This window comes from Diadema antillarum, unplaced genomic scaffold (genome assembly GCF_040938485.1).
Source record: "Diadema antillarum isolate AM-2024a unplaced genomic scaffold, OU_Dant_1.0 seq00000821_RagTag, whole genome shotgun sequence".
NCBI classification, from domain to species: domain Eukaryota; kingdom Metazoa; phylum Echinodermata; class Echinoidea; order Diadematoida; family Diadematidae; genus Diadema; species Diadema antillarum.
In genome coordinates this window covers 1,888,720-1,913,758 of record NW_027271698.1, presented here as the reverse complement: position 1 = coordinate 1,913,758, position 25,039 = coordinate 1,888,720, and the positions used below count along the sequence as shown (strand labels likewise).

Genomic DNA, 25,039 nt, shown 5'->3' with positions numbered 1-25,039 from the left:
AAGAAGAGTGAGTTGGAGTACACTCAAAATCACATCTTTTTCTTACTTGTGATATTCAATTCAGAAAACGACAAATTTGTGAATGCAATATGAGAGGAGGAAACACAATAAATGATTCTTCAATCTTGAATACATTTCCCACAGCAGCAAAGGGAAGAACACAGCACGTGATATCAGACACACAATTGAGAAGTTTGAATGAGAAGTTTGATTAACACTGTAGCTGAAAACCTTGTGCATACCTGACAGAAGTCCTTTATGTGCAAAGAGCTTGGTAAACCTCTCCTTCCGTCTGTGGAGGAAGTTGTCCACAAGGTCAGCATTGAGGAACTCCTCCTGGTTCTTAGCATTGGCGACAAAGGTCACCAGGTCATTGAGGTCAAGTAAAGAGGCTGCTGTGATGATGTCGCTAGGGCTACTGTAGGCCTTGAGATCGAGGGACCCCATGTAGAGGAATTCTAGGACGGCACGAAAGGCCTCTGCTGTAATCTTCTGTGTCAGCACCACAATGTGCCGCAGCATGAGACGCCCGCTGAGACCGTCGGTGACCTGCTGGACGTGGATGGAGCTGAAGGCCGGGTGCTGCAGACTCCTGGTCGGAAGGCAGTGGAGGTTGGCAGGCACTGAGGGCGTGTTGATCTGCTGCAGGGGCGAGGAGCGCATGGATGGAGATGGGTAGCCAGTGGTGACGGTGACGGGCGAGGGGGAGGAGGAGGAGGAGGAGGAGGAGTGGTAGTGGGTATGGTAGTGGGGCTGGTGGGACGGGGAGAGGCCAACGGGCGGTGCCCGGCTGCAATTGTGGTGCCGCAGAGAGCCAGAAAACAGGCACGTGTTCCCGTTGGGCGATATGCTCAGACACTGATCCTCCGCTAGCAAGGCGTTACAGTTCGGGTGCAGCCCAAGGGGCGGGGAGGGGCAAATGTTCTCATGGTTGCAGTCTGGCGACTGAGACCGGTCCGGCTGCGGGCTGTGGCAGCACATGGGGGAGTCCGGGCGGGGGGTCTGCTGGGAGAGACTCAGGATGTCTTTGGCTTCACACTGTTTCTTATGGTTTGTATTGGTCACTGATGAAGACTGCCTGGACAGTTCTAAGTCTTTCTCATCCTCAAGGAATAAATCACTAAAGATAGCTGACGCAGCCAAGAGGCACACCTGGGGATGAATTGGAGTCAAATGCCACACCAATGAAATGGACTTGACTTCATTTGATATACAAGAAATGCTCAGGTGAGGGGGGCGTTAGTGGAGATGCAGGGCACTTGAGGGTATGGTGAATCATGCACGAGGCGTGGCCGAATACATGTTGCATAACATTGTGAATACCTGAGTGTGAGCTGCATCTCCACTAACATCACAAACTGAAACCTTAGCACTATTTGATCTATAAAATGGGTGTATGAACTATTATTCATATACCTGTATGGTTGAATACAAGTCAGCTACATGTAGAATTTACTCAAATGTCAAGACATCCAAAGATAATTTGTTCCAAACACTGAACACGAGCCTAGAAGTTGTTTGCAGTAAGTATTAAAGTGACAGATCGGGCCCTTGTAACTGAATGAGTGCATGCTTCTAAAGTACGTACATTGTGACATCAGTAAGCATGCAGTCATGCTATTTTGCTGCACACTTTTTTGCACCCCCAGGCACGTTACCGAAAAAATAAAAGAGTGCACACATGACTCATTTCAGCGCTTTTGATTGGTTAAATTCTTGAACCCATGTTATAATTTGTTTCAGCAAACTTACAATGACATTTGCAAGAGGTAGACGGTTCAAAGATTAGGCAAGTCACAATACAATACTGTAATTTTTACAGCAAATGCATATATATTCCTTCAGGTTTACCTCATTTTCCAGGTTTATATAATCACCTGGAGGCTGGACGTCCCCGGTTTGTGGCTACTGAGGATGTCTATTTAAGCTCCTACCCAGTGTGACTTACCTATTTAACTTTTAAGCACGCACTGATGCTCACTACTCCTGACATATAGATTGTGTTTATTTCCGCTTGAAATCTACTCTCACTGCTGTAGTAAATCACCACTAATAGATCTGACATTCTGCTGTGAGAGCTACAACGATCATGTCCCGTTTGTTTGGTTTGTTCGTTTCCCCCCCCCCCCCCCATCCTCTCTTGTAAGCGAGTCTGACCTTGTGCGCACAGAGGAGTTCTCCCTGGGCGACGAAAACGACATCGGCACACGCCGTCTCCTTGACGAGGATGCCAATGTCTGAGGGGTAGGTGGTCTCTGGTATATGAATGCAGGGCTCCCTCGGGCAGGAAGGTAAGTAAGGAGCCTGAAGAAGAGGCCTCTGAACCTGTCAGAAGGTTAAGGGAGGGAAACAAGACACGACAGACTCGGGTTGATATATGCGTATCAATTATGGATGAAGGCCTCAAACAGAAAACTGATGGATAACAGCTGAGAGAGGCGCATTTGAGGCATGAAAGCTGAAAATGGCTCCTGAATCCATTACACAACACGATTATCAACTCACTAAAACATTATGACATTTCAATTCCTAGATTCTCTGAACATAATGTTACTTGAAGGTGCTTTACATTTTTCAAGAAATACAAGGACATACGATACTGAAAAAGAGTGAACACATGACTTTCTAATTACGGTCTGATAAACTAATACAATGACCGATGGTAACAGTGCACAATTCACTTTACAGGATATATCAACCAACCAGATGCCTCTTTCTTTTAATGATGGCTGCGATTAAAGATAAAGTTCTGCTTTCCAATACTATTCCTACAAATATGAAAACCTGTTATGGTGCTTTGGGGTAGAAAGTTATCAGGAGACACCATGGAAATAAGTCCATAAGCAAATGTGGGATATTTAATCCTAGACAACATCTTAGTCAGTCACATCCTGTATCAATATCTACGATACAACAAGACCTTTGGGCATAGCAGTACTGTTGGTGCGACCACATGGGAGTGGCAATCAATTTTTTTTTTGGGGGGTCCAGCTCCAGTTCAGCGTCACTGACCTTTTTGAGGTTGGACTGCCAGAACCGATGCTGACGCCGGTATATAAGGGCCGCCCGGACCACGTTGTCAAAGACCTCTTGGACCCCGTAGAGGGTGTAGGAGCTGGTCTCGTAGTAGACGCAGTTGGACTCCTTGGCAATGTTGCGGCCATCTTTGGGAGGTAGGATCCCTTCTGGATCAAAGGCTCGATGGCGGGAACACTGGTGGCTGCGTGATGGAAGGGAAGAAATGAAACATGGGTTCAAAGGTCATGGTTCAATGGGGGCGAAAATGATATGACAGGATATGATGTATAAACCTACTCCCTATGCATTAATAACATCCAATTAAGCTTCAGTGATAAGACCACCGAGTATTACACTCAGTTACATAAAACATACACATGTATCCCAGACCTTTCTAGTACGCAAATAGTAAATGGTCACAAGTGCACTCACTGGTACAAAGTTTCACGAGGTGACAGATGAGGCGCTTTATTCAATGAGGCAAAGCCGAGCTGAATGCAGAGACTCCAACCCCAAGCACCTTTTGATCTGGAGATTCTCCCGCCTGAAACCCCCAACAAACGGGAGACTCAAAACTTGATGTGCGCGAAGCGCATATCGTGAGCGCGAAGTTTCCTTGCGGCCGGGAGCGAGGGCCCGCTTGGGCCCTGGAAGCTCTAAATTAGGGTTCTATGCTCCCTCGTGCTATCTAAGGCTTATTTTTCAACATAACGAGACAAAAAGTAAGAAATCATTTCAAGCGGGAGACACAGAGTCAGGGCGGGAGAAATTAAATCCCAAGCGGGAGTAAGGGAGATTTTGCAATAATGAGCTTTCGGCGGGAGATCTCCCGTCGAAACCGGGAAAGTTGGAGTCTCTGTGAATGGAGTATCTCATCTTTCACCTAATGCTGATGCTGATGTGTTTATATTGTGTGTTATCATGCCATTATGCAACCATTTTCCTATGAGATTCAGAAAGCCACAGAGTTTGTAGAATACATTGTACCCAACAAGTTTTAATAGGTGATAGGTTATGAGGCAAAACACTTTAACCTATCACATACAGCATTAGTTCTTTTATGAACATGAACTCTTCTCTCAAACAGCAGGATACCATCCCAGTGAAGCTGTGGCTTTTCATTCACATTACTTAAGCAAAACGGGCTAATGATATCCACCCTTGTGGCTCGCCCTTGGTCTCTACCAACAGTTGGTGAATGGTATCCACCCGGCATACTGTGCTCATGAAAAAACCAAGACCCACCCTCACTCAAAGGTTAAGATTATATCCACCCAGCACATCGTGCCTTCATTAAGAAAAGACCAACACCCAACCTAACTCAAAGACTGAGATGGTATCCATCTGACACACTGTGCCTCATGAAAGACTTGGACCCCGTTTACAGTGCCGGGCTGGGCCGAGCCGCGGCCGAGCCCAGCATCAATTGCAGGGCCGAGCCCTGCAATTTTGTCCGTTTACACTGCTGGGCTCGGCCGCGCTTTTAATTAAAACCTTTCAATATTTTGTCGTAGTGGCGCTCTGCTTGTAAACAAACGCAATTTGGTATAGTCTGGTTTTCAGACCCTTTGCCAACTGGATTCCGTGGCGACAAAGTCGCCGTTCGGGCAAAGGCCTTTGCCAAAGGAAAAATCCTTTGCAGGACAAAACCACCTTAAACTATACTAGTTTTCGACATTGAGGGGGTTAATATCCTGAATAATGAAATAGTACGGGCAGAGGGTTTGGAAGCCAGACTAAAATTGGCTGCGCATTTGGCCCAGTTTGCGTTTACACTGAGAAAAGGCCGGGCTCGGCCGCGGCCGAGACCAACTCCAGCGCGTGGCCAAATGCACGGCCAATTTGGGCCCCGCATTTGGCCTTTTGCGCATTTACATTGAAATGAAGGTGGGCTCGGCCGCGGCCGAGCCTCGCACTGTAAACGGGGTCCAAGACCCAACCTCACTTTAAGGACCAAGATTTACCTGACTGGTCCCCTCTCCTTCTTCAAGGCCTCCAAGTCAGCGTAGCGCAGATCGTTCTTGCATCCACAGATGATGATGGGCGCCCGTGGGCAGAAGTGACGGATTTCTGGCAGCCATTTCTTCTTGATGTTCTTCAGCGACACTGCATCAGCGATGGAGAAGCATACCACCACAACATCGGCCCTGCATTGGAATAAAGATCAATTAAAGGAAAGGTTGGGAAGTGTCATAAAAAACAAAAAATAATATCCTCCTAAGAAATGGAAAAAAAAAATTACTGAACAAGAATTGGGATGGTGTGTATAAAGACTATATAGACCTTTCTGGTTTTAAAACACTACAACTTATGTCAGCCATGTACTGTATAAACTGTAAGTTTCGCGAGGGTTTAATTTTCGCGAATTTCACATATCACAGTTGGATCGCGAATTTAACAACACGCGAAAATGTCTCCATGCACTTGGGTAATAGTGCATTGACGTTAAACATTTGCGTCAATTCGCAAAAACAACGACTCGTGAAAACGTCTATGGCCTCCTCATTTGCGAAAATATCTGTACGCGAAAATAACAGCGTATACAGTAACTGGAGGGCTTCCAAAGTAAGAAGAAAAGATGATTCAATGGGTTATGCAACAAGTCAGGTGCATGCATTGCTATATGTAAGTGCATAAATAATCCAGGCATACTGAAGCCCCTAGTTATGGCTGAAATAGACATTTACATAAAAACAGCACCCAAACCAGTCAAGCCTCATAAAGCCCACCACTATCTCATGTTCAGCATTGCTCACTATTATTGTTTTTGTCTGAGTTTTGTTTTTCCCTGAGCTTCAGTGTGATCGAGGCACTGGGTTATGTGACATTGATGTGGTTTATATTAACACCAACCTGTGATTATCATTCTGTCCTTGACCACAGGGAGACTGGTACAGTAGTCTCCGCATAATCGGTAGTGTCGGGCAGAGCATATCTTACCGGATTAAGTGGTGTATCGATACCCAATAACATGTTTCATTCAAGTCAACACTACTCATGCACTTATCTGTATCACACATGGAGATGTATGTCATTATATAACCATAGCCCGATTGTCTGTCTGACACTTGTACAGACTAAGGTCACACAATAGCCCGAGTCAAAGAAACCACAATTTCCCATGTGCAAGAGGTAGTGTCTGCCGCATAACTTTGTATACAATCTGCATGTAGGTTTGACATTGTGTAAACCAAGCCCTCAAATCAGGCCCCATGTGCACACTTCTAAATTTGACATGCATCATGTGTGGCTATTATATGCTTGGCATACTGCCACTTGCTACCCCAAGTTCTGCTGTCCCCGTATATTTAAAGGCGACCATACATTCATTTGTCTAAAAACGGCCTGAAGGACAGTTAGAGTCTCGGTGGATATTTCCTTTTTCTTGAGTGCTGGTTAGACACATGTAGTGATTAGTGTGTCACAAGTGTGGATAGTTTGGGTAGTATGTATGGTGCTGGTGCAAGGGTTTGTACACGATACGCACAGATGCATCTACTTGTAGTAATACAGGTACAGCAAATCTATCATACACTGTAGATATAACAAATTGGGTAAGAAAGTGCTGTTTTAACTCTCAGTTTCTTCCAAAATCACATTTACGCCCATTTTAACGACTTTCCGTGGAAAGGTACTATCAAAAAAAGAACAGGTTTGTCTGGAAAATTTCTGTCCATTTAACCAAACTGCCTACCCAATTATCAGGCAAATATAATCAACATACATCCCAACTGTGCGTTCAGCCTGAATGTCAATCAAGCAAAGCACCCGATTAAGTGGCACAGGGTTATGTGGAGACTACTGTACTTTGATTGCCCTGGTGATGCATAATTTGCTGCATATTTAAATCTTCATTTCACTAAAAGCTTTACACAAACTAGCTTGCATCATAGTCAGATAGCAGATTTACAGGCAATCATGGTATAGAAACACCGTTGTTATTTATTAAAAATCAATGTTGATTATCTAAAATGTAAAATCATCTTTTACGTCGATGAAGGGCTATTTCACAGCTCGACATTAACGGTGGCCTGGGGTTACTAAAAATTGAGGTCAGGTCACCACATTCATCTTTTGGTGGTTTGATTGATCAGGCAACTAAGATTCAAAATGGATTGTTATGTTGCTTATACTTTGGGCCACTACATATCATTATTGGGCCACCAAAATTCAGATTTTAACATTTTAGTGGACTCAATGGGCCACCAAAAAAAGAAAAGAAACGAAAAAAAGAAGAAGTGTTGAGCTCTGTATTTGTCAAACAGTTGCAATTGTTACATTTATACTAAAATCGCCACAAATAGAACATTACATTATAAATACTTGGTATATGGAAGCGTACTACAGATTAATGAGTGACAATCTAAAGAATCTACTATGAAAAATAAACGAGGGAAAATGTCTCTGCTGCCCTCAAGTAGAGCTGCGAAGCGCGTAAAGGTCACTTTTCCCTCTGGCAGCATTCAGAGAGAATAAGGTCATCACTGCCCGCAGGAAAAGCAAATCCGAGGCAGGAATATAAACAAAGCGTGGTGTGAGTTTGGTCTTTAAATACTCATGCTTCCACACTGCCTGCTACTTCCTTTCTTTAATACCACATGATTGTCATTTTTTATTTATTACTATTTTTTTTTTTTGGGGGGGGGGAGGGGGAGATAAGGGGGGGTTCCATCATGCTATTATAAGAATGAAGCAAAGCAAGAACACCCAAAATAGCCACTGGACAACTGACCCCTCTAACTAGTCTTTATCCGGAGGGCAACTATGGATTCATAATTTAGAAAGGTTCTATTTAATATTACAAGAATGCCAAGCGTGACCTACCGAAGCTGTTTAGAGATTGTCTTGGACCCCCCCCCCCCCCCCATTTCCTTCGGATCTTCTCTCTCCCCTCCCTCCCCCTTTCTCCTCTCTCTTGGGCTCTCCATATTCAATGCATCCACTCATAGACCACTACATGCATGCTCCCGCTGCACCATCGTCCATATCACGTCCACATTTCCTCGTATCCTCAGCACCATCCATACACTGAGAGAGCTAACCAATGCATGGCTGGGACTACCATCCATACGATACGACAAATTAACATTGTAAAACGGAAAAAAATAATAATCTGAACTTGGGGCGGTATGTGCATTATGGGGGAGGGGGACAAAATTCCGCAGGCACATTAAATTTCGGCTGCACGATGCGCATGTGCATGTGGATGGCTTTATGAATCTCTTTTGATGAATGACTTCGGCTGCAGCCAGAACGGACGCTCCAAAATTGAAGAGTGTGTACACACAATGGTTACGGCCTTTGTGTGCCGACAAACTGAGACGCAGTAGGACAGGTATTAAACTATTCAAGAATCCACCCATACAATCCTCTGTCATTATACCTACAGTGTACGTCCACATTTTAATGCTAAATTACTTGCTATTCACTATCTGCAACATCAGTTTTCATTTTCTTTCATGTGCTTGCATTATTTCAGAGCAGAGCTCTATCCATAGAGCTTCTAATTCACACAAATTGTGAGCAAGGATTGTTTTCCTTGTACATCATTTATATACCATTTATTGAATCTTGTCAATAGCTTTGTACATGGGTGTAAAACAATGATTAATAATATGCACTTCCGTACTGTCAGTGTTTGTGGCATCTTACTACAGCAGCCTTAAGATGAAAATGGCAAACTTAATCCTGTCAACACCGCAAACATCAAAGAGCCATCGACATTGTGCATAAACCAGTTACCAATGGTAGTAAGAGGTATCAAATAAGCCCATTAAGCTTCACATTACATTCAGAATCTTATTACAGAATGTTTGCCATGCGAATGATATTATTCGCACTTGAGTGAAGCTTGTTTTTATGTCTCTAGATATCTTCCTATTTTCATTGATTTGCAATATGAAGACTTGTTAAATTTTCAAACTTAGGTCTTTTTTGTCTTGTTTTGTATTATACAATGTATATTTATTATTATTATCATTATCATTATCATTATCATTATCATTATCATTATCATTATCATCATCATCATCATCATCATCATCATCATTATTATCATTATCATTTGTACAAAGAGTGGCTTTTAATAGTTTTCTCTGAAGGAGAAGCAAACAATATACACTGACTGTTTCAAACAGTAGACAATTAGTCAGTATCATATACTGTATTTTCACACTTTTCATTCCGTGACTTCATATTGATGTACGTTGAGAACCAGAACCATTCAAATGCTGATACATTATAAAAAGAAAAGAAAACAAAAAGGACCTGCATATAACATTTCTGCCAGAGCCAGGGGAATTATTCATCAGGTGTGAAGGAAATGCTTTGTGGCCTCCAATGAAATTGCACTCCAATAGATAATGATCAATTGCATTTATGGGGGAGGGGGGGTTACTGATCTTTGGATCCTGGGACATGGGACTTTGCATGATAAAAGATGGATATTAAAACTGATGATGGAAGGGCGATGATTATGGAGTCAAACTTCCTTTATCATTTCTGCTTCACTGTGTTAACGAATTCTCATCCAATGGTGATCATTTTTTTCTTCTTTTTTTCTGTGTTAACAACATGAGACACACTGTAGAACATTTGAGGCAAATCATGAAGCCGTTTACCTCGGTAATGTTGAAGAGTGTACCGTTATTTGAAGTAGCACAGCACTGAATTGCATAATAATCCACAATCCACCAATCACTAAATGACTGATTCCCCTAGTACGACAACACATACTAGCATTTGGATACATCCGTTCTGCCACGCCAGCATAAAACGTGTCATACGACTAATAATTAAATGGAGCGACTGCCGTAAATTATTTGGCAGCCTAAGTGGTGATATTGGAAATGCCTGTTGGCAATCAAAACCCAGAGGAGGTATGGGGGCGAGAGGGGAGGGTTCAACACAGGGACCACAGACTCATCTTGGGCGTGTCACCGTGGAACCATTCAATTAGCTAATATGGTGATATAAGCAGATTACCAGGCTTTGGGATGAATGGCTCAGAGAGAATCCCACTGAAGTTTGGACATTGAACTTAATTTGCTAGAATGAAGAGCAGCCAGATAAGAGCAAATGGGATGACATACTGCACTTCTTGGAACTCATCATTGCTAGTATACTTAGCAAGCTGGTCCAAGGTCCAAGGCAGTGTGAGATTCAGGTGCTGATGGGGTTAATATATTAGCTCCAGACATTCTCTTTTCAGTTTTGAAAATACACTGACAAAGGAGATGGAATCACCATTACAGATGAATTATACATTAGTAAATTTAGAATTTCAAATGAATGTTCATGACTTCACTGTTGACTTAATGAAAGTGAAATTTATTTATTTTTTTTTTTTTTTCAAACCTACTGTCCAAGCCTTGTATTCAGATCAGAAATTACTCCTTCTCCTTTATGACTTTAAAGGGACTGTACAGTACTGGTTGTGGAAGGAATTCATGTTTCGAACATTCTTAAGTGAGATAATGAAATGCATTTTATGAAATATGAAAGAGCATGTGATTTTAAGAAGGATTCAACGTTTATTTGATGAAAATTGGTTTTCAAATGGTTGAGATATCCAAAAAAGAGTTAATAATAAAAGGCGACATGCCCCAACTTTATTAGTATCTCTTTGTTTCACCTTGTTTTTGGATATCTCAGCCATTTCAAAACCGATTTTCATCAAATAAACTTTTGATACCCCTTAAAACTGCATGCTCTTTGACATCTCATAGAGTGGTTTCTGAATATCTCACAAAACGTTAAAAGCTAAATCTTCACCTCGACCAGAACTGTACACACCCTTTAATACGTGGTAAAATTCGTAACTTTTGGATTATTCTTTATAAATTACCAACTCCCCCCTCAGGAGAATAAACTACATGTACAAACAGACAAAGACATCAAAAGCATCTCAACTACATATTTTTTGTGGGAGGGGAACTATATGTGATGTTGTTTGGGCTTCCTTTTTGCTGAAGATAGCAGAATAAATCTTGCCTCTGTAAGTCTCAAAAAGCTGGATGTCAGCCTTCCATTTTCTGCAAGAATTACTGGTGATATTTTCTTTTTCCACACTCAGCCACTTCCTGATTTATGACAAACTTGTGCTGTTAAATTGATCAGCCAAATAATAAATCACCATGCATACCCATCTCTCACAACCCACACTACACATGTAACATAACTCATTACGAGAGTTTACACTCTGCATGAAATGCACAGGAATACATCAACTATGTGCGCAATTATGAATATCCACATGGAAGCGTGCAGAGGGAACAGTAAGTGCTTAAGTACAGAATACATTAAAAGCTAAAAATGAACAAATAGATAGGCAAACACTTCTGAAATATTTGCTTTTGTATAATTTTGAAGCTGAAATACATCAAGCACGCGACAACATCCAAAAAAGGTTTGACCACTAATGTTACTGTTATCCTTCTTTCCCTTAACCCCTGTAAAAATTCTGAGGACAATCCAATAATTTATGTTAATTCTAAATGAAAATGCATGAGGATGAATTGAACAATTTTTCAGACTGCATACACGGATGGATGCCCTCAACAATCAAATATTCTAAGTTTCATGCATTTGTAATTATCGTACCAGAGAAGTTATTATTTTTTTTTTTTTACGGAGCTGCTTAAAGGGAGTTGTCAAAACTGTTTTGTGCTGTGGTGATAAATTGTGTCCAGCATGCTGCCTGGTATGAGTGATGTGCACAGGACAGAAGAAGGGGACGTTAAGTTGAAATTGATTAAAACTATGTAAATGTACAGACACACAGCTGGATACACACACATGCACACATACACATATGTGCCAGTATTATGTGATCGTTGAATGTATGTCTCTGAGTATTGTTGTAATAGAGAAAACGAAATAAACTGTGATTTACGCAACTGCATCAGTTTCTGTTGAATTTCATTGAAGTTCTCACAGTTCCATTTGTTGAATTAATTAATCTATGTCAACTTAAACATGGATTCGAGTTTTGGCTGAATTCAAATCTGTTTTGCCACAAGATCTTCCTTGTCATCACTTCTGACGTAGTCCAGCACACAGCAATTCATGTAACCTGTTTGGATGGCCCCCCTCCATGGCATGAGCTTCATTAAGACACCCAATTACTTGCTCTCTCTGCCTCACAGGTCTTTGGTGGTGAGCTGTTAATGACATTCCCTCCTAGCGTCACTGGCCAATACTTAACTGCCCTCAATTTCACCAGCTTAAAGATCACATTGCGCTTTGCAATAGGTGTCACCAATACAACCAAAAAAGAAGAAAAAGTATCTCTCGGGGAACAAAACAAATCTTCCTTCCACATACCTGTCACATCAAGTACATGAATATTTTTCGTTTAATTTATTTTTCTGATAGTTTTTCTTTTTGTGAACAGGGGAAGTAGAGAGAGAGAAATCTATATTCATTAGCGATGGAGTGAAATTGCCGTGGCTACTGCTGGACGGAACAGAAATAACCAGCAGGAATCTTGATACTGCGGTCTTAATAACAACCTAATTACACAGTCAACCCTCTGGATGATGTGAAAATGTCATTCTGGGGTGTTGGCAGTGAGTAGGGGGTACACTCTTATTTGCCCCTCGGTATGATCATTTCACAGCGTGGTAACGACAAGGTGGTATAGAGGCATAGAAGCATAGACCATTTTTTCCCCCTTTATCAATGATGTATAGACAGTGTATGCATCAATATTCATATCTCTTCAAAAGATCAACTTACTGAATTGTGCAATGCTCTTCCTTACATAAGATACGAAAATGAAAACCTCTGGAAACATTTAATTTAGTTACTGTGAAATCTCTTAGTGTTTTGGTTCATATTTTGAATACTGTGTGAAAAATTTACAACTGTAAATCACAATGAACCTGTCTTGTAAAACCACTCTGATATCTCAATATGAGATGCTATGCGTAGTACATTTGCAATACATGTCTGTAGAAAACTTCTCTCAATATACAGCTTCCAATTTGTGCCATGATTTGCTTTTATTTCTTATTTGAGTCGGTTGTTTTACAACTTCCCGACTGGTGCAGCATGCGCGAACCACTCACCTGCCATACGCAAACTGCCGATCTTTCTCGTGATCGCCGAAAGTATCCCAGAGGCGCAGTGACACGTTGACCCCGTCGATGGTCTCCCACGAGTTCTCGAGGACCTGTAAACAATGGATGATTGCAAAGACCTTGCAATTAGGCGCACAACTGCTCTTAAAATGTCCAATGAAGGCTCCTCATCATGGTGCTTCTAAAAAGGTGGGGGGGGGGGGGGGGTTGAATTCCTTGCTAAGCACATAATGTTCTCATTGAGTTATGGCATCACTCTTTTCATTCTTTCTTTCTTTCTTTTTTGCGGGGGAATGGGGAGGGAAGGAGGGGGTGGAGAGCATGCCATGTAAAGTCAGGGTGCTACATAAGCACTTGCCCGACTGCCCAGGGCAAGTGAAAAGTAAAGTCGGGCAAGTGTTTTGGAACAATGACAGAAAATGCTTTGCCCGAATTGGGCAAGCAAAAAGTTTTGAAGCCACATTTTTTTTTACTATTCCTCCTACAAACCCATGAATTCAACCAGACAAATGCTCAAAGATGATGACTGTCTAGTGATGCAACACGCTATAAAATTCATTTCAGCAACTTTCCAACACTTACGTGAAGAAAGCCCAATGCAAAGCAACACCACCATCCAATTAAACAAAGTTTGTCACTCTAATGTGTTTAAATGTGTGAATGAATGTGTACTGTTTATTCAAATAATTGTTATTTATCAAGCCCTTGACTTACAGGTGATTTTCTTTATCATTTTCTTATATTTTTGGACTTTCTTTCGGGCAAGTAAAATTCATGTTCGGGCAAGTGTCCTGCAACAATTCCAAAATCAGCTTGTCTGACTGGGCAAGTAGTGTAAAAAAAAAACTTATGTAGCACCTTGAATGTATGTGCACAAATGACATTGTACACCTTCTGTTGTTGGCAGCATGTTCTCATGCATAAACTGATGTCAATGAGAATTAAATCTATTAATTGTCCCCAAAAAACCCTTTCCTCATTCAATCCCTGCCAGAAACAAACCAATGAAGCTGATAATTGCTATGGCAACAGCACACAGTTTCATATCATATATTGTACATAATATATAAGTACAGATGTTCACAGCTAGTTCACAGACAGAAACCTACCTTGCATATATACTGTATACACTTGGACTATATGCCTACAATTATATTATACTAGGTCCACATTTAAACATATCACAATTGAAGGGAAAAATGAAATCACACGAGCAATTAAATTTTGATAAACAACACAGAAAGCCTAGTCTAATTAAAAGCTTTCATCACTATGAAGTGGTTTGCACTTTCAGGACCACAAATGATAAAAAATAAATAAAAATAATAAAATCTGTCTGCAGTATTAGCTTCCGCGGTGCTGACAGAGATTCGGAAGAGTAGTTCTGATTGAAAACAATGGTGTGACAACAACCAATGAAAAACTGAATAATTCAAAATTTTATATTGAAAATCACACCACGATAAAGCTTCAAACAACCTTTTATATTCAACTGGCTAGCTTTCTTCAACCAGTACGAAAGGTAGCCAGTAAAATATAACGGTTGGTTGAGGCTTGATTTTGGTGTGACATACATCTCTCCCACACGTGAAAGAAGTTTTCTGAATTGTATTGAGTGCTGATGTTGCTTTTACTCATGAACTTGAACATATTGTTTTTCCCTAAAAAACTCATAAAACTTGACATTGCCGTGCAAATAATGTATGGAGTTTTGGACACTACCTCTTGGCACATGCGATACTGGTCAATGGCCCAAACGGATGGGATGTGGGTCTGAAACAGCTGGGACCGCGTCATTGCCTGGTTGGTTGCCCTGGCGACGATAAGTCGTGTCTTGCCCACCGCGCTGTCGCCCACGACGACACACTTGACCAGTTCCTGGCGGGGCAGCTCATTGTCCATGGTGGCGGGGAACGGTCAGTAGCCAAAACAGGCAGACTCAGGACATGACCTGTGAGAGGAAAGGAGATGGACAGATAAGTGGACATCCACTAAATAATTGATATGGCTTTATACTGCCCTGGTTATACCGGATGGATACACCTGGTCACCAAACCACAAACGGCAGGAACCATGTGAGATATGAACTTCAGCGGTCAGGGTCACTTCTCTTGATGGTCAGTGATGGATGCTCATATGAGATTAGACTTGAGCCACTGATAGATTATCTCATCATTAGACTGATAGACTATCTCATTATTAGCTGTAACCACTGGCATGGCCATCTTCTGACCCTTTTGACCTGCAGTGTAACTAGTGCTCGACCATCTTATGCAGTATGTATTAAGCAATCAATCTGGGAACTTAGGTACCATGGAAAAGGAAAAGGGGTGGACAAAGCTGGGGGCTACAGCTTCCAACAGTTTTCTTTAAGAACACACACACACAAAAAAAAATGCCTCCCCAAAAAAATATACAAGCAAAAAAAAAAAAAATTGAATAAAGTACAAACCAACTGATACCACAAACTTCCCAAAGCCACTCCCCTAACACTTCTCCCTGATTAACTCTATTCCACCAGGGATAGCAAGATGCCCCCTAAAAAACATTACCAGTATGTGTTCCCTGTATTACTTTATTAGCTGATGATGAAATTCAGCATGAAAACCTCTTTGATACAGCTTCCAAATTGCCACTTAAAATTTCATAATCATATATGTTGATGGATAATGCATGCCGAGGTCATGCATGGAAAATGCAAACAAAATGAAAAAAAAAACCCAGAACTTCATAAAAGTCAAACCATCTGGTACTAGTGGTAGATATGCTACATAAAACAGAAAATGTTCAATATTTTCTGATCTTCTCTTGTATATTTGTTTCAAGATTATTCAGGACACTTGCAATGCATGTGTGCTCATGTCATGCAAACAGGAACACATACTATACATACATAATATATCTTTTGCTTCTGCCTATAGTCCCCACTTGTAGCACACTCACACATACAAAGACATAACATATAGCATGTGATCTTCGTATGGCTTCGAAAATCAAGAAGCTTTATCCTAAGTCCGCAAACCTACAGAGGCTATTACTATAGCTATACAGAAATCCTCTTCTTTCCCTATCCATGCTTGGATACAAAGAGCGCACCATTGAATAATAGACAACGAGAGAAGCAGGGATAGTGCACTAGGTTATAATGCATCCAAGGGAATATCACAGCTGGATTTGATGATAATATCCAAAAATATCTGGCAGCTGCAACAACTATACATTCAGCATGTGGCCTGAATATCTGCACATAATGTACTAAAGTCAACTGATGAAATCAGGAAAATAATGATAGCTGATGTGGTACATACATTAAAAAGATTATTTCCCTGCCTCAAGTAAGTTATATTTTACAGGTACGTTTGTATGTACTAAGGACCAGTAAAACTGGGAAAATACAATCACAGTGATTCATTTAGTATGGCTGCTATGTACCATGTTCTTCACAGTGCGCTGTATATATGTATCATATTGTACTCATACTGCATTGTGTATAGAGTAAGATACTCTGCTGCATCCCTTGTATGGATTTGTTCTGAATTCCTGCATACATTATCCCTCATTCTCAATGACCGTTGTGAGCTCAATCGCATCTTTTTTTTATTTATTTTTTCTCCATACCTATGATGAAAATGGTTGCTTCATACCTTAATCATTGAATCTGCCTGTGGCTTGGTAGGCTATAGATTCATATGTCATCATGGCATTAACTTACATGTATGCCCTTTACAATAGGTTACACTTTAACAGCAACTTACACAGAGCAGGGGGTCAACAAACGCTGCTACTGCAGAAATGCGTGGGAGTTTAAGACTGAATATCACTCACACAAGGTTGGCAGAAACATAGTAATGTATTCAGCAATTCATCTTCTCTTTACATTATTTCTTTTTTGTTTGTTTTCTTCGCATTCATTACTGTAAAAGCTGTTATTTTCACGTGTAGATGTTTTCACGAATGAGGTTACAGATACGTTTTTGCGATTTGGACACTGAGGCTATCACAAGTGCACTAAAGCCTGTCCATTTGCAGTATTTCTATGTGTTGTTAAATTTGCAGCTCAACAGTGATTCGCGAAATTCACAAAAATTAAACCCTCAGGAAAATAACAACTTTTACAGTACATAAGACTCACATAGAAATATACAATGCTGACATGAAGAGAAGTGCTAAATATGCGTATATATGACAAGATGAATACAAAAATTCAATAGAGATATCTATTTTTTATGAAGTTTAGGTACTTGAGACTAAATCTGCTGAAGAGCAAAGAAAATAATAGAAATGTGATAATGTTAATAGTATCTTCAAAAATATTTCCTGCTCGGATAATAAGTGCAGTGTCATTGAAAAGATTTAATATTTTTTCTCCATCTGATGATGATGATGACGACCTTTACATAAAAGAATTTGAAAATGGCATTTATCTGTTTTTGCACTCAAACTCTCATCTGCATCGAAAGATCCCACAAAAGACTTGTGTGATATTAGCTAGTGTTTCCTTTCCTTGGTCTTAGGCACTTTAATTATATCTTGAGAATACAAAATGTCTAGGGAGACACACACTGATGGTGCTATTGCTGTTATTTGAATGTTGTGTAGGTGTTGGACACTTTGGTATTCCTAGTAACATGATTTATGTATGACTGTTAGGTGTTGCTTTCAAACCTCTTGCTGGTCCTTGTTTTTTTGTTTTCAGTGATCTTTTTATTAATTCCATTTCCTTTGAGAATATAACAATTCAAAAAAAAAAATACACACATTCTACATAACATCTGTCATAATTCATGTAGATATTCCTACAGTTATGAGACATAATCCACAATCCATAAAACAAGAATAATCATTCAATTAATTTTAAGGCAGAAATCAAACAGAAGAGAGAAAATAGTATACAAATAGTAAATGGTCACGAGTGCAATGGTACGAGATTTCGCACGAGCTGAAAGATAGAGGCGCGAAGCCGAGTTGAATAGTGCGCCTCATCTTTCACCGAGTGCGAAATCTCGTTCCATTGCACGAGTAAAGACCATACACTATTTGTTTTATACAACGTCCAAGTAGATCTTTTTGGTTGGAGGATTGTTGGGTAGGTCTAAATAGGCCTAGAAGTCTATAATAGCCATACTTACATGTGGATCCACTGCGATTCTCTTTCTGGCTTGTGCAATCAGTGTAGATGCAGGCATGGTCTCTATACACGTACACTAGCACTACGTAGGCCTACATACGCGCATGCATGTACCGCACACGTACACTGCGCTAGCTGCGTGCGATCCTCAATATGCAACACACAGTACATGCAGTACCGTACAATTTCTCGAACCGTGGAATAGAACGAAAAAATCGAACCAAGTTGCACGCAAAAATAGAACCAAAATTGCACGGCGCGTTGAATGGAGTACTTATTGAATATCACGTCACCAACAATCCTCCAATCAAATTACAAGGATCTACTTGGACGTTGTATAAAATGAATTATCCGATCATTCCTTTTTAACTACAAAACAAACAAGAAGAATTCATATGCAATTGTGAGCAATTTAGCCAAACACTAAAAAAACAGGAAATGAAATTTCTATTATATTAAAAGAACAATGTTCTATTCCAGAAAAAACATTCTATTCCAGAAAAAACAAAAACACACACAAACACACACACACACACACACACACACACACACACACACACACACAAAAGCAAAGCATAATTCCAGCATTCTGTGCTGGGAGTGTATCAAGTGGCAATGATTATTTGCAATGATGAGATAACGATAGATAATAAATGACAGACCAAGGTTTCAAATATTTACCACATGATTGGGACATGTAGCTCTCAATGTCATCACAGCCTTGTAGGGATTAATTATACATAGGTATCAACAGAAAGTGAAACTTTTCTAATTTTTTATTGTCTATATTATTTCTATTATGGCATCATTAAACACACATACTAGCAGAGCCTGAACAGAGGGAATACTGCCTAAACTTGTTGAAGACTAAATACCGAGTATACTCCGGCAGGTGTCTATGGGAAATGCATGTTATAGCAAAATCAATTTGTCCTCAATGGGTTAATCATCTTCTAAATATCTTATTTTTGATAAAATCTGATTTACATTTTTAATCATCTCAAAGCAACTATCTCGGCATAGGCATTGTCTAGCACACATGATTGTCTAGTAGTACAAGTGAGGTGTAAAAGTGTAAGTACAATATATCAAATCAAGTGCTTCACTGGTCTAATACTTTACAGGTATAAAAAATTGCAAACACAAGATACAGCCAGGATGAACAGACAAAACAAAGCATGTGTTTTCAAACAGGGAATATTTCCAATTATCAAGCACCATTAATACAAGTCATATTGTTAAAATTTAAGAAATAAGTCTGGTATTCTCTTTGTGGTGTTGCACATAATAGTCTGTGATGTTGTACAACTTTCTGATGTGGATAAAAATATCTGCCTTTAACAGAGAATGGCCAATGCCTTTTCATGTTCTCTTTCCCATGTGTTAGGATCTTGAGGAATTCCCCCCTGCCATGTAAAACACTGCCGCACATTGCTATCAAATTCAAAATGCAGGGAGTTGATGATGTATGACGTTGCCCATGGGCTATACATGAAATGCATTTTCCAGGTAATACCGGATCAGCATTGTTTCTCTTCTTTAGTAGCATGAGATGTGCCTCAAAATAGGATCTGATATCTATAAGCATATCATATGGTTAGTATAGATCACATATGGCTTATCGCTGCCAGATATATAAGATTTTCATGGGAAAAGTACAAGGAAAAAGAAATAGAATAGATGAAACATCTGAAAACTCTATTGGATGTTATACGAAATCACTCTGAGTGTCCATCCACGTTTCAAAGTCTGTGCATTCATCTCTTATGCCATCCATTTTAACACTGTATTCAAAATCTACTTTATGTTCTGTCAAGACTTGTCGTAACACCCTTTGAATGCTGTGGTGACACCAGCAGAAGGTATAAAATGATAGCTTCATACATCAGCAATTGAAAACTAAGAAGGAATTTCACATTCTCCTCACGATCTATGCGGTTTATAAGTTCACTGCGGGTATAACAAGCTTGTGTGCTTGTATCTAACTTTTGAGTTATTTGGTACTGTAGCCTATGGCATTGAGGTGCTATAAAGCATTCATAAAACACTAAACACATAATGACTCTTAAAGACAGCAGGAATGAAAAAAAAAAAACATGCACATACAAAAATAGCAATAATATGGCATAATAATAATTTTGAGGAGATATCTGTGAACTTAGAGTAGGACAATTAAATGGTGCAAAAAGATGCAAATGGTGCAAGAGAGCCTGACCCTCATGAATACGCATCATTCACTGCAGATTTTATGTCATTTTTGTCCTTAGTCACTGTGAGATACATACAGTATGATAATGCAAAACATAAAATACGGGATACATTAACAAGCAAATATTACCGTCCTAGAAACAGTAACACCAGTGAAAACACTTACTTCAGCTTTAATTTTTTTGGAAACAACTTTTCATGGAGCTATAGAGAGTGAAACCCCATTCCTATGTTATTAACACAGAAACTTTTTTCCAGTCTTTCAGGAAGCCTTTTACGAGTGAAACCGCCTTTTTTCAAAGAAGTTGATTTCTAGCAACAGCACATTCCCACTTTCTTTGTCATGCTGTAAGATCCTAAGATCAAGTGACATTCCCCGCAGCCATTACATGATGTTTGTGTCGGCTTCTTTACGTCGTTAACATTCTTGTGTATATATATAAATTGTATTGATCAATCAGCTTCCAGGAAACTCTCTCCAGAATTGCAGAGCGAGTCCTGGGAATGGCCGACCCAAGTGCCAAACTTTGTGGAATGTTCTCGGAATGGCAGTTTGTCAACCCTTTGCCTGCTACATTAGGAAACTGACAGCCATAGCTCGAGGCCTCCTCCACCCTCAATAACTGGGATACCAAGTGTCAAAACATTCATCACCAGACATGTACGTATGCGAGGCATCTTAGACCCTATTCTTATGGCCACATTATGACTGGTCTGTATTGTATTGTTGATTGTCCCCAATACAAGCTGTACCTCTTGGTGCCACACCCTCTTCAATGTACATAAATTGTCATCACATATATGTGTAAATTTCCATTGTGATGATTTGTTATTGAAGGAATTAAATGGGACTTTGCGTTGAATGGAACTAAGCTTACTCCATCCTTTTAGCGCTCCTTTCATGCTGGCGATAAGACTAGCATCGACAGAATGTCCCTCCAAAAAGTTTGATGCCAAACATCTGCAATGCCCAAGGGGGTGGCCCAGCATGGTAGCAAGCTTTTAAGATCATTCCTTCCTCATAGATGGAACCAGACGTACAAGTGGATACCACAGAGCCCGGTTTTCCACTGCTGGACTATTATGCTTTGTGCATGCATGCATGCAGCTACTATGCCGTCTGCTGCCATAGCAACAACATCACATGAGACCAGATTTTCGGCTGTCTGGTGACAAGACTTACTGAACAGAGATAGCTTTAGAATGGGTGCTGTTCGTTATTCCGAAGGTTCGTTATTCCGAAGGGTCGTTTATCCGAAACACGCAAATTCCCTATACCTAGAGGTTCGTTAATCCAAAAATGAAAAAGGGTTCGTTAATCCGAACATTTGTGGCATTATTCCGAAGGTTCTTTATTTCGAAGATTGGTTAATCCGAAAATGAAATTCCGAACAATGAACCTTCGGGATAACGAATCTTAGGAATAAAGAGCCTTCAGAATAACGAACCTTCGGAATAACGAGCTGTAACCCTTTAGAATATATGGAATACTGTAAAGGCCAAGAAAGGTTAGTCCTGCACAGGTACTCTGAGATAATATAACTCCACACAAAATCTATCCCATCTTAGCCATGGAAATGGGGACCTTCATGTCAATCCATCTACCATCATTTACTGTCACAACAATTTAATGAATCTGGGGTTTTGTTTGATAATTTCTTGTGACTACTATTGTGCAATATTGCTCCATCTTTTTCATTGCTATAAAGCACACATACACACCCAATTCAACTTCCAATGTTTCATATATTTTCCCTCTGTCTGTGAATCTGCCAATACCATACCAATTGAAAGACAAGAAAACAATAAACTTTAATTTTCAGCAAAACTATTTCGCTCAGAGCTGGGGGGTGTTTCATCAACGTTTGTCAGCGCTGACAACTTGAATCACCACAGTAACAGTCAGTGACCAGAGCATCTCAGCCAATCAAAACCAAGGATTTTGCTGAAATTGTCAGCGCTGACAAACGTTGATGAAATACCCCCCAGATTTGATGGAAGATCAAAACCATGTCATGATACTGATCCCAAATGCCATTATTATCACTAATACCATATATCTGCGCATCAAAATATGGTATGCAAGGCATAATTTGTAATTTACAAACAAATGAAACCTAGATAGTAATCAAGCTAAATGTTCAAGTAGTCGATGATTGGATATCAAATGACTGGAGGACTCTGTGAGAAGAAACAATCAACTATTCCGGTTTCTCAGACAGGGATTAAAATAAAAACAAAAACAACATGTGACCAATATTTTCTGATGCCATCCACTTACTTGGCAAAGGACTGCATCTCATATAAGAAATGGCCATGCACTTGACATACAATGCACAACAAAGACACATATAACATTGATACAGCAAGGGAGGGAAGGAAAACCAAATCCTGAAGTCTGGATGCAAGGCTATGACTTATCATATGGTGAAACCTTTTCCTGTTTATGCCAGCTGGTTTGGCCGAAATCAAAGGGATCCAGAGAGAAATATGAGGACTTCGGTTATAGACTAAATTACCATTTGCGGGATCCCGAAGCCATTTACCATGTGGAATTACCCCACTAGCGTGCACCACGTACGACGCAGCAACAAAGTGACTGAATCATTGTGCGCCACTGGAGCAGTAATATTATGCATAAAACTACCTGCTACCCTGCACTCAGGCCATGACGCTTCATCGCTCTATCATACACTGGAATCAGCTGACCATATCCTGCCCAAATATGATTACAGGACTCATATGTCTAGGGCATTACTGAGTATTACTCACATTATGATGTCCTTGATGACTCATATCATATTCGGGAAATATATGGAAGGAAAAAGGTGTTTGTTTTTATTTGAAAAAAAAAATGTCCCACATGTGAGAAAAGGGTTGCCACACTGAGCTGTTCCCTTGGATCGGGACCACAGCAAAAAGGTAGTGTATACCAGTTGTTGATGGGACTGTGATTTACGAAGTATTACTAATGAAGTCTACTTATTGCAAAGATTTTATGATAAATAATGAATATGCTTTATAGTCTTCCAAAATGCTGATGACTAACCTCGTCCTGTTCTTTTCAATGAATAAAGAGTCTTTAGAGTGCTAAGAACTCACTGAAGAAAAACAAGAGAGAATTTGTGGCTTCGAAACAGAATAAATGGCTTGCAAGCAGGATTTTAAAAATGTAGGCCTATATACACACATTCTATTGAACATGTGTGTGTACTGTATGTATATCACTACTATTCATAAAATCCTCAACTAAATGATCGACTATATGAAACTCCAAGTCTACTTCTACTAAAAAATATATGTGGGTTTGAAAAAAGTGAGTTCACAGTAAATAACCATAACCTAGGAAGGTATAAAAACATGCAAGGTTGTGTTTGCTTTCCATACAACAATTTGAATGCAGATCTAGCATACAATTCTGTCTGAATTGTTTCATGAACAACTAACAATCAAATAGTTATACCGGTATATGAAGAGTTTGTTCGCAAAAACCGATAGGTCCATATTTGCCAAATGGAGATATTTGCGATTAAAGGTCAAGAAAAATAAAGAAAATAATAAGAAAATTTTTGCTTCTTTCGACCATAACTTCAAAAATGTACCTTTATTATGTAGTGACCAATATTTAAAAGGTATTATTTTGTACTTTATGAAAGAGACCGTACTTCAAAATCTTCAAAAATGGACTTATCGGTTTTTGCGAACAAACTCTTCATATATATATACATATAATATTGCTTAGACAGAAGACTAGCCCACATTCTGGTTGCCAAACTATGACATACTTACATCAACTGCCTGGCAAGTAAATCATCACCTAAATGGCTATTAAAACAGACACGATACAGCAAGAGCTTGACTTGTCAGCAGTAGTTTCAGCACTGGTCTCAACCCATTTAAACTTAATATGTGCTGTTCACATATCCATGATTTTTACTCTGCAAATCTTCCACTGACCTACAAATGAAACTTTACTAAAGTTTATTTGAGTTCATGTGAGAAGAAATAACCTGCATCTTTCACGATGAATTATTGAGGTGTCACAATGACATGGCAATGACGTGTTAGGGGGAAGGGGCTGCAATTAATAGTTATGAACCAATGACATTAATGTCATTTTTTTTTTTTGTACAAAACCGGTGGGAGAGTTGTGGAACTATGACATCATAACACAACGTAATTTGGATACACTTGTGACTGTTCTCACTGTTTCATTAAAACATGGAAGTCGTGAAATTCCCTAACCTCCTCATTTTATCACCAACAATCTTAATGAGATGATTTCCCCTTACTGCTTGAGCGATATCACTCCACTCATTAGCGTCAACTTGTCAACTTAGATCTATAGGCACAGTGCTTTGAAGTCTTAAATGTCAGGTCCCCATGATACTACTATAACTTCAACAACAGTCAATAGTGATTGCCACCATAAATACCACAGACTATAAACATTTCATAAGAATAACATATCATTTGGCAAGGGGAAAGAATAACATATCATTCGGCATGGGGAAAGAAAAAACAGAATTTAGGTTAACTGACTTGACAGATCCAAGAAAAATTTTTTCAAGAATAGGAACAGCACCATCTAAGAAAACAAACA

At 39.8% G+C, this 25,039-nt stretch overlaps 1 protein-coding gene across 1 annotated transcript in view; it reads right to left on the bottom strand.

Annotated features, from left to right (window-relative positions):
• LOC139739866 (rho-related BTB domain-containing protein 1-like) overlaps positions 1 to 25,039 on the bottom strand; it is an 84,444-nt gene that overhangs the window by 4,314 nt on the left and 55,091 nt on the right. The window contains exons 3-8 of the mRNA XM_071650470.1: positions 14,823 to 15,051; positions 13,089 to 13,192; positions 4,983 to 5,165; positions 3,013 to 3,220; positions 2,158 to 2,325; positions 243 to 1,152 (exon numbers count right to left, since the gene is read on the bottom strand). Of these exons, the coding sequence (XP_071506571.1) occupies positions 243 to 1,152; positions 2,158 to 2,325; positions 3,013 to 3,220; positions 4,983 to 5,165; positions 13,089 to 13,192; positions 14,823 to 15,002 (1,753 nt within the window). The 5' untranslated portion in view covers positions 15,003 to 15,051. The remainder of the gene's footprint in view (positions 1 to 242; positions 1,153 to 2,157; positions 2,326 to 3,012; positions 3,221 to 4,982; positions 5,166 to 13,088; positions 13,193 to 14,822; positions 15,052 to 25,039) is intronic.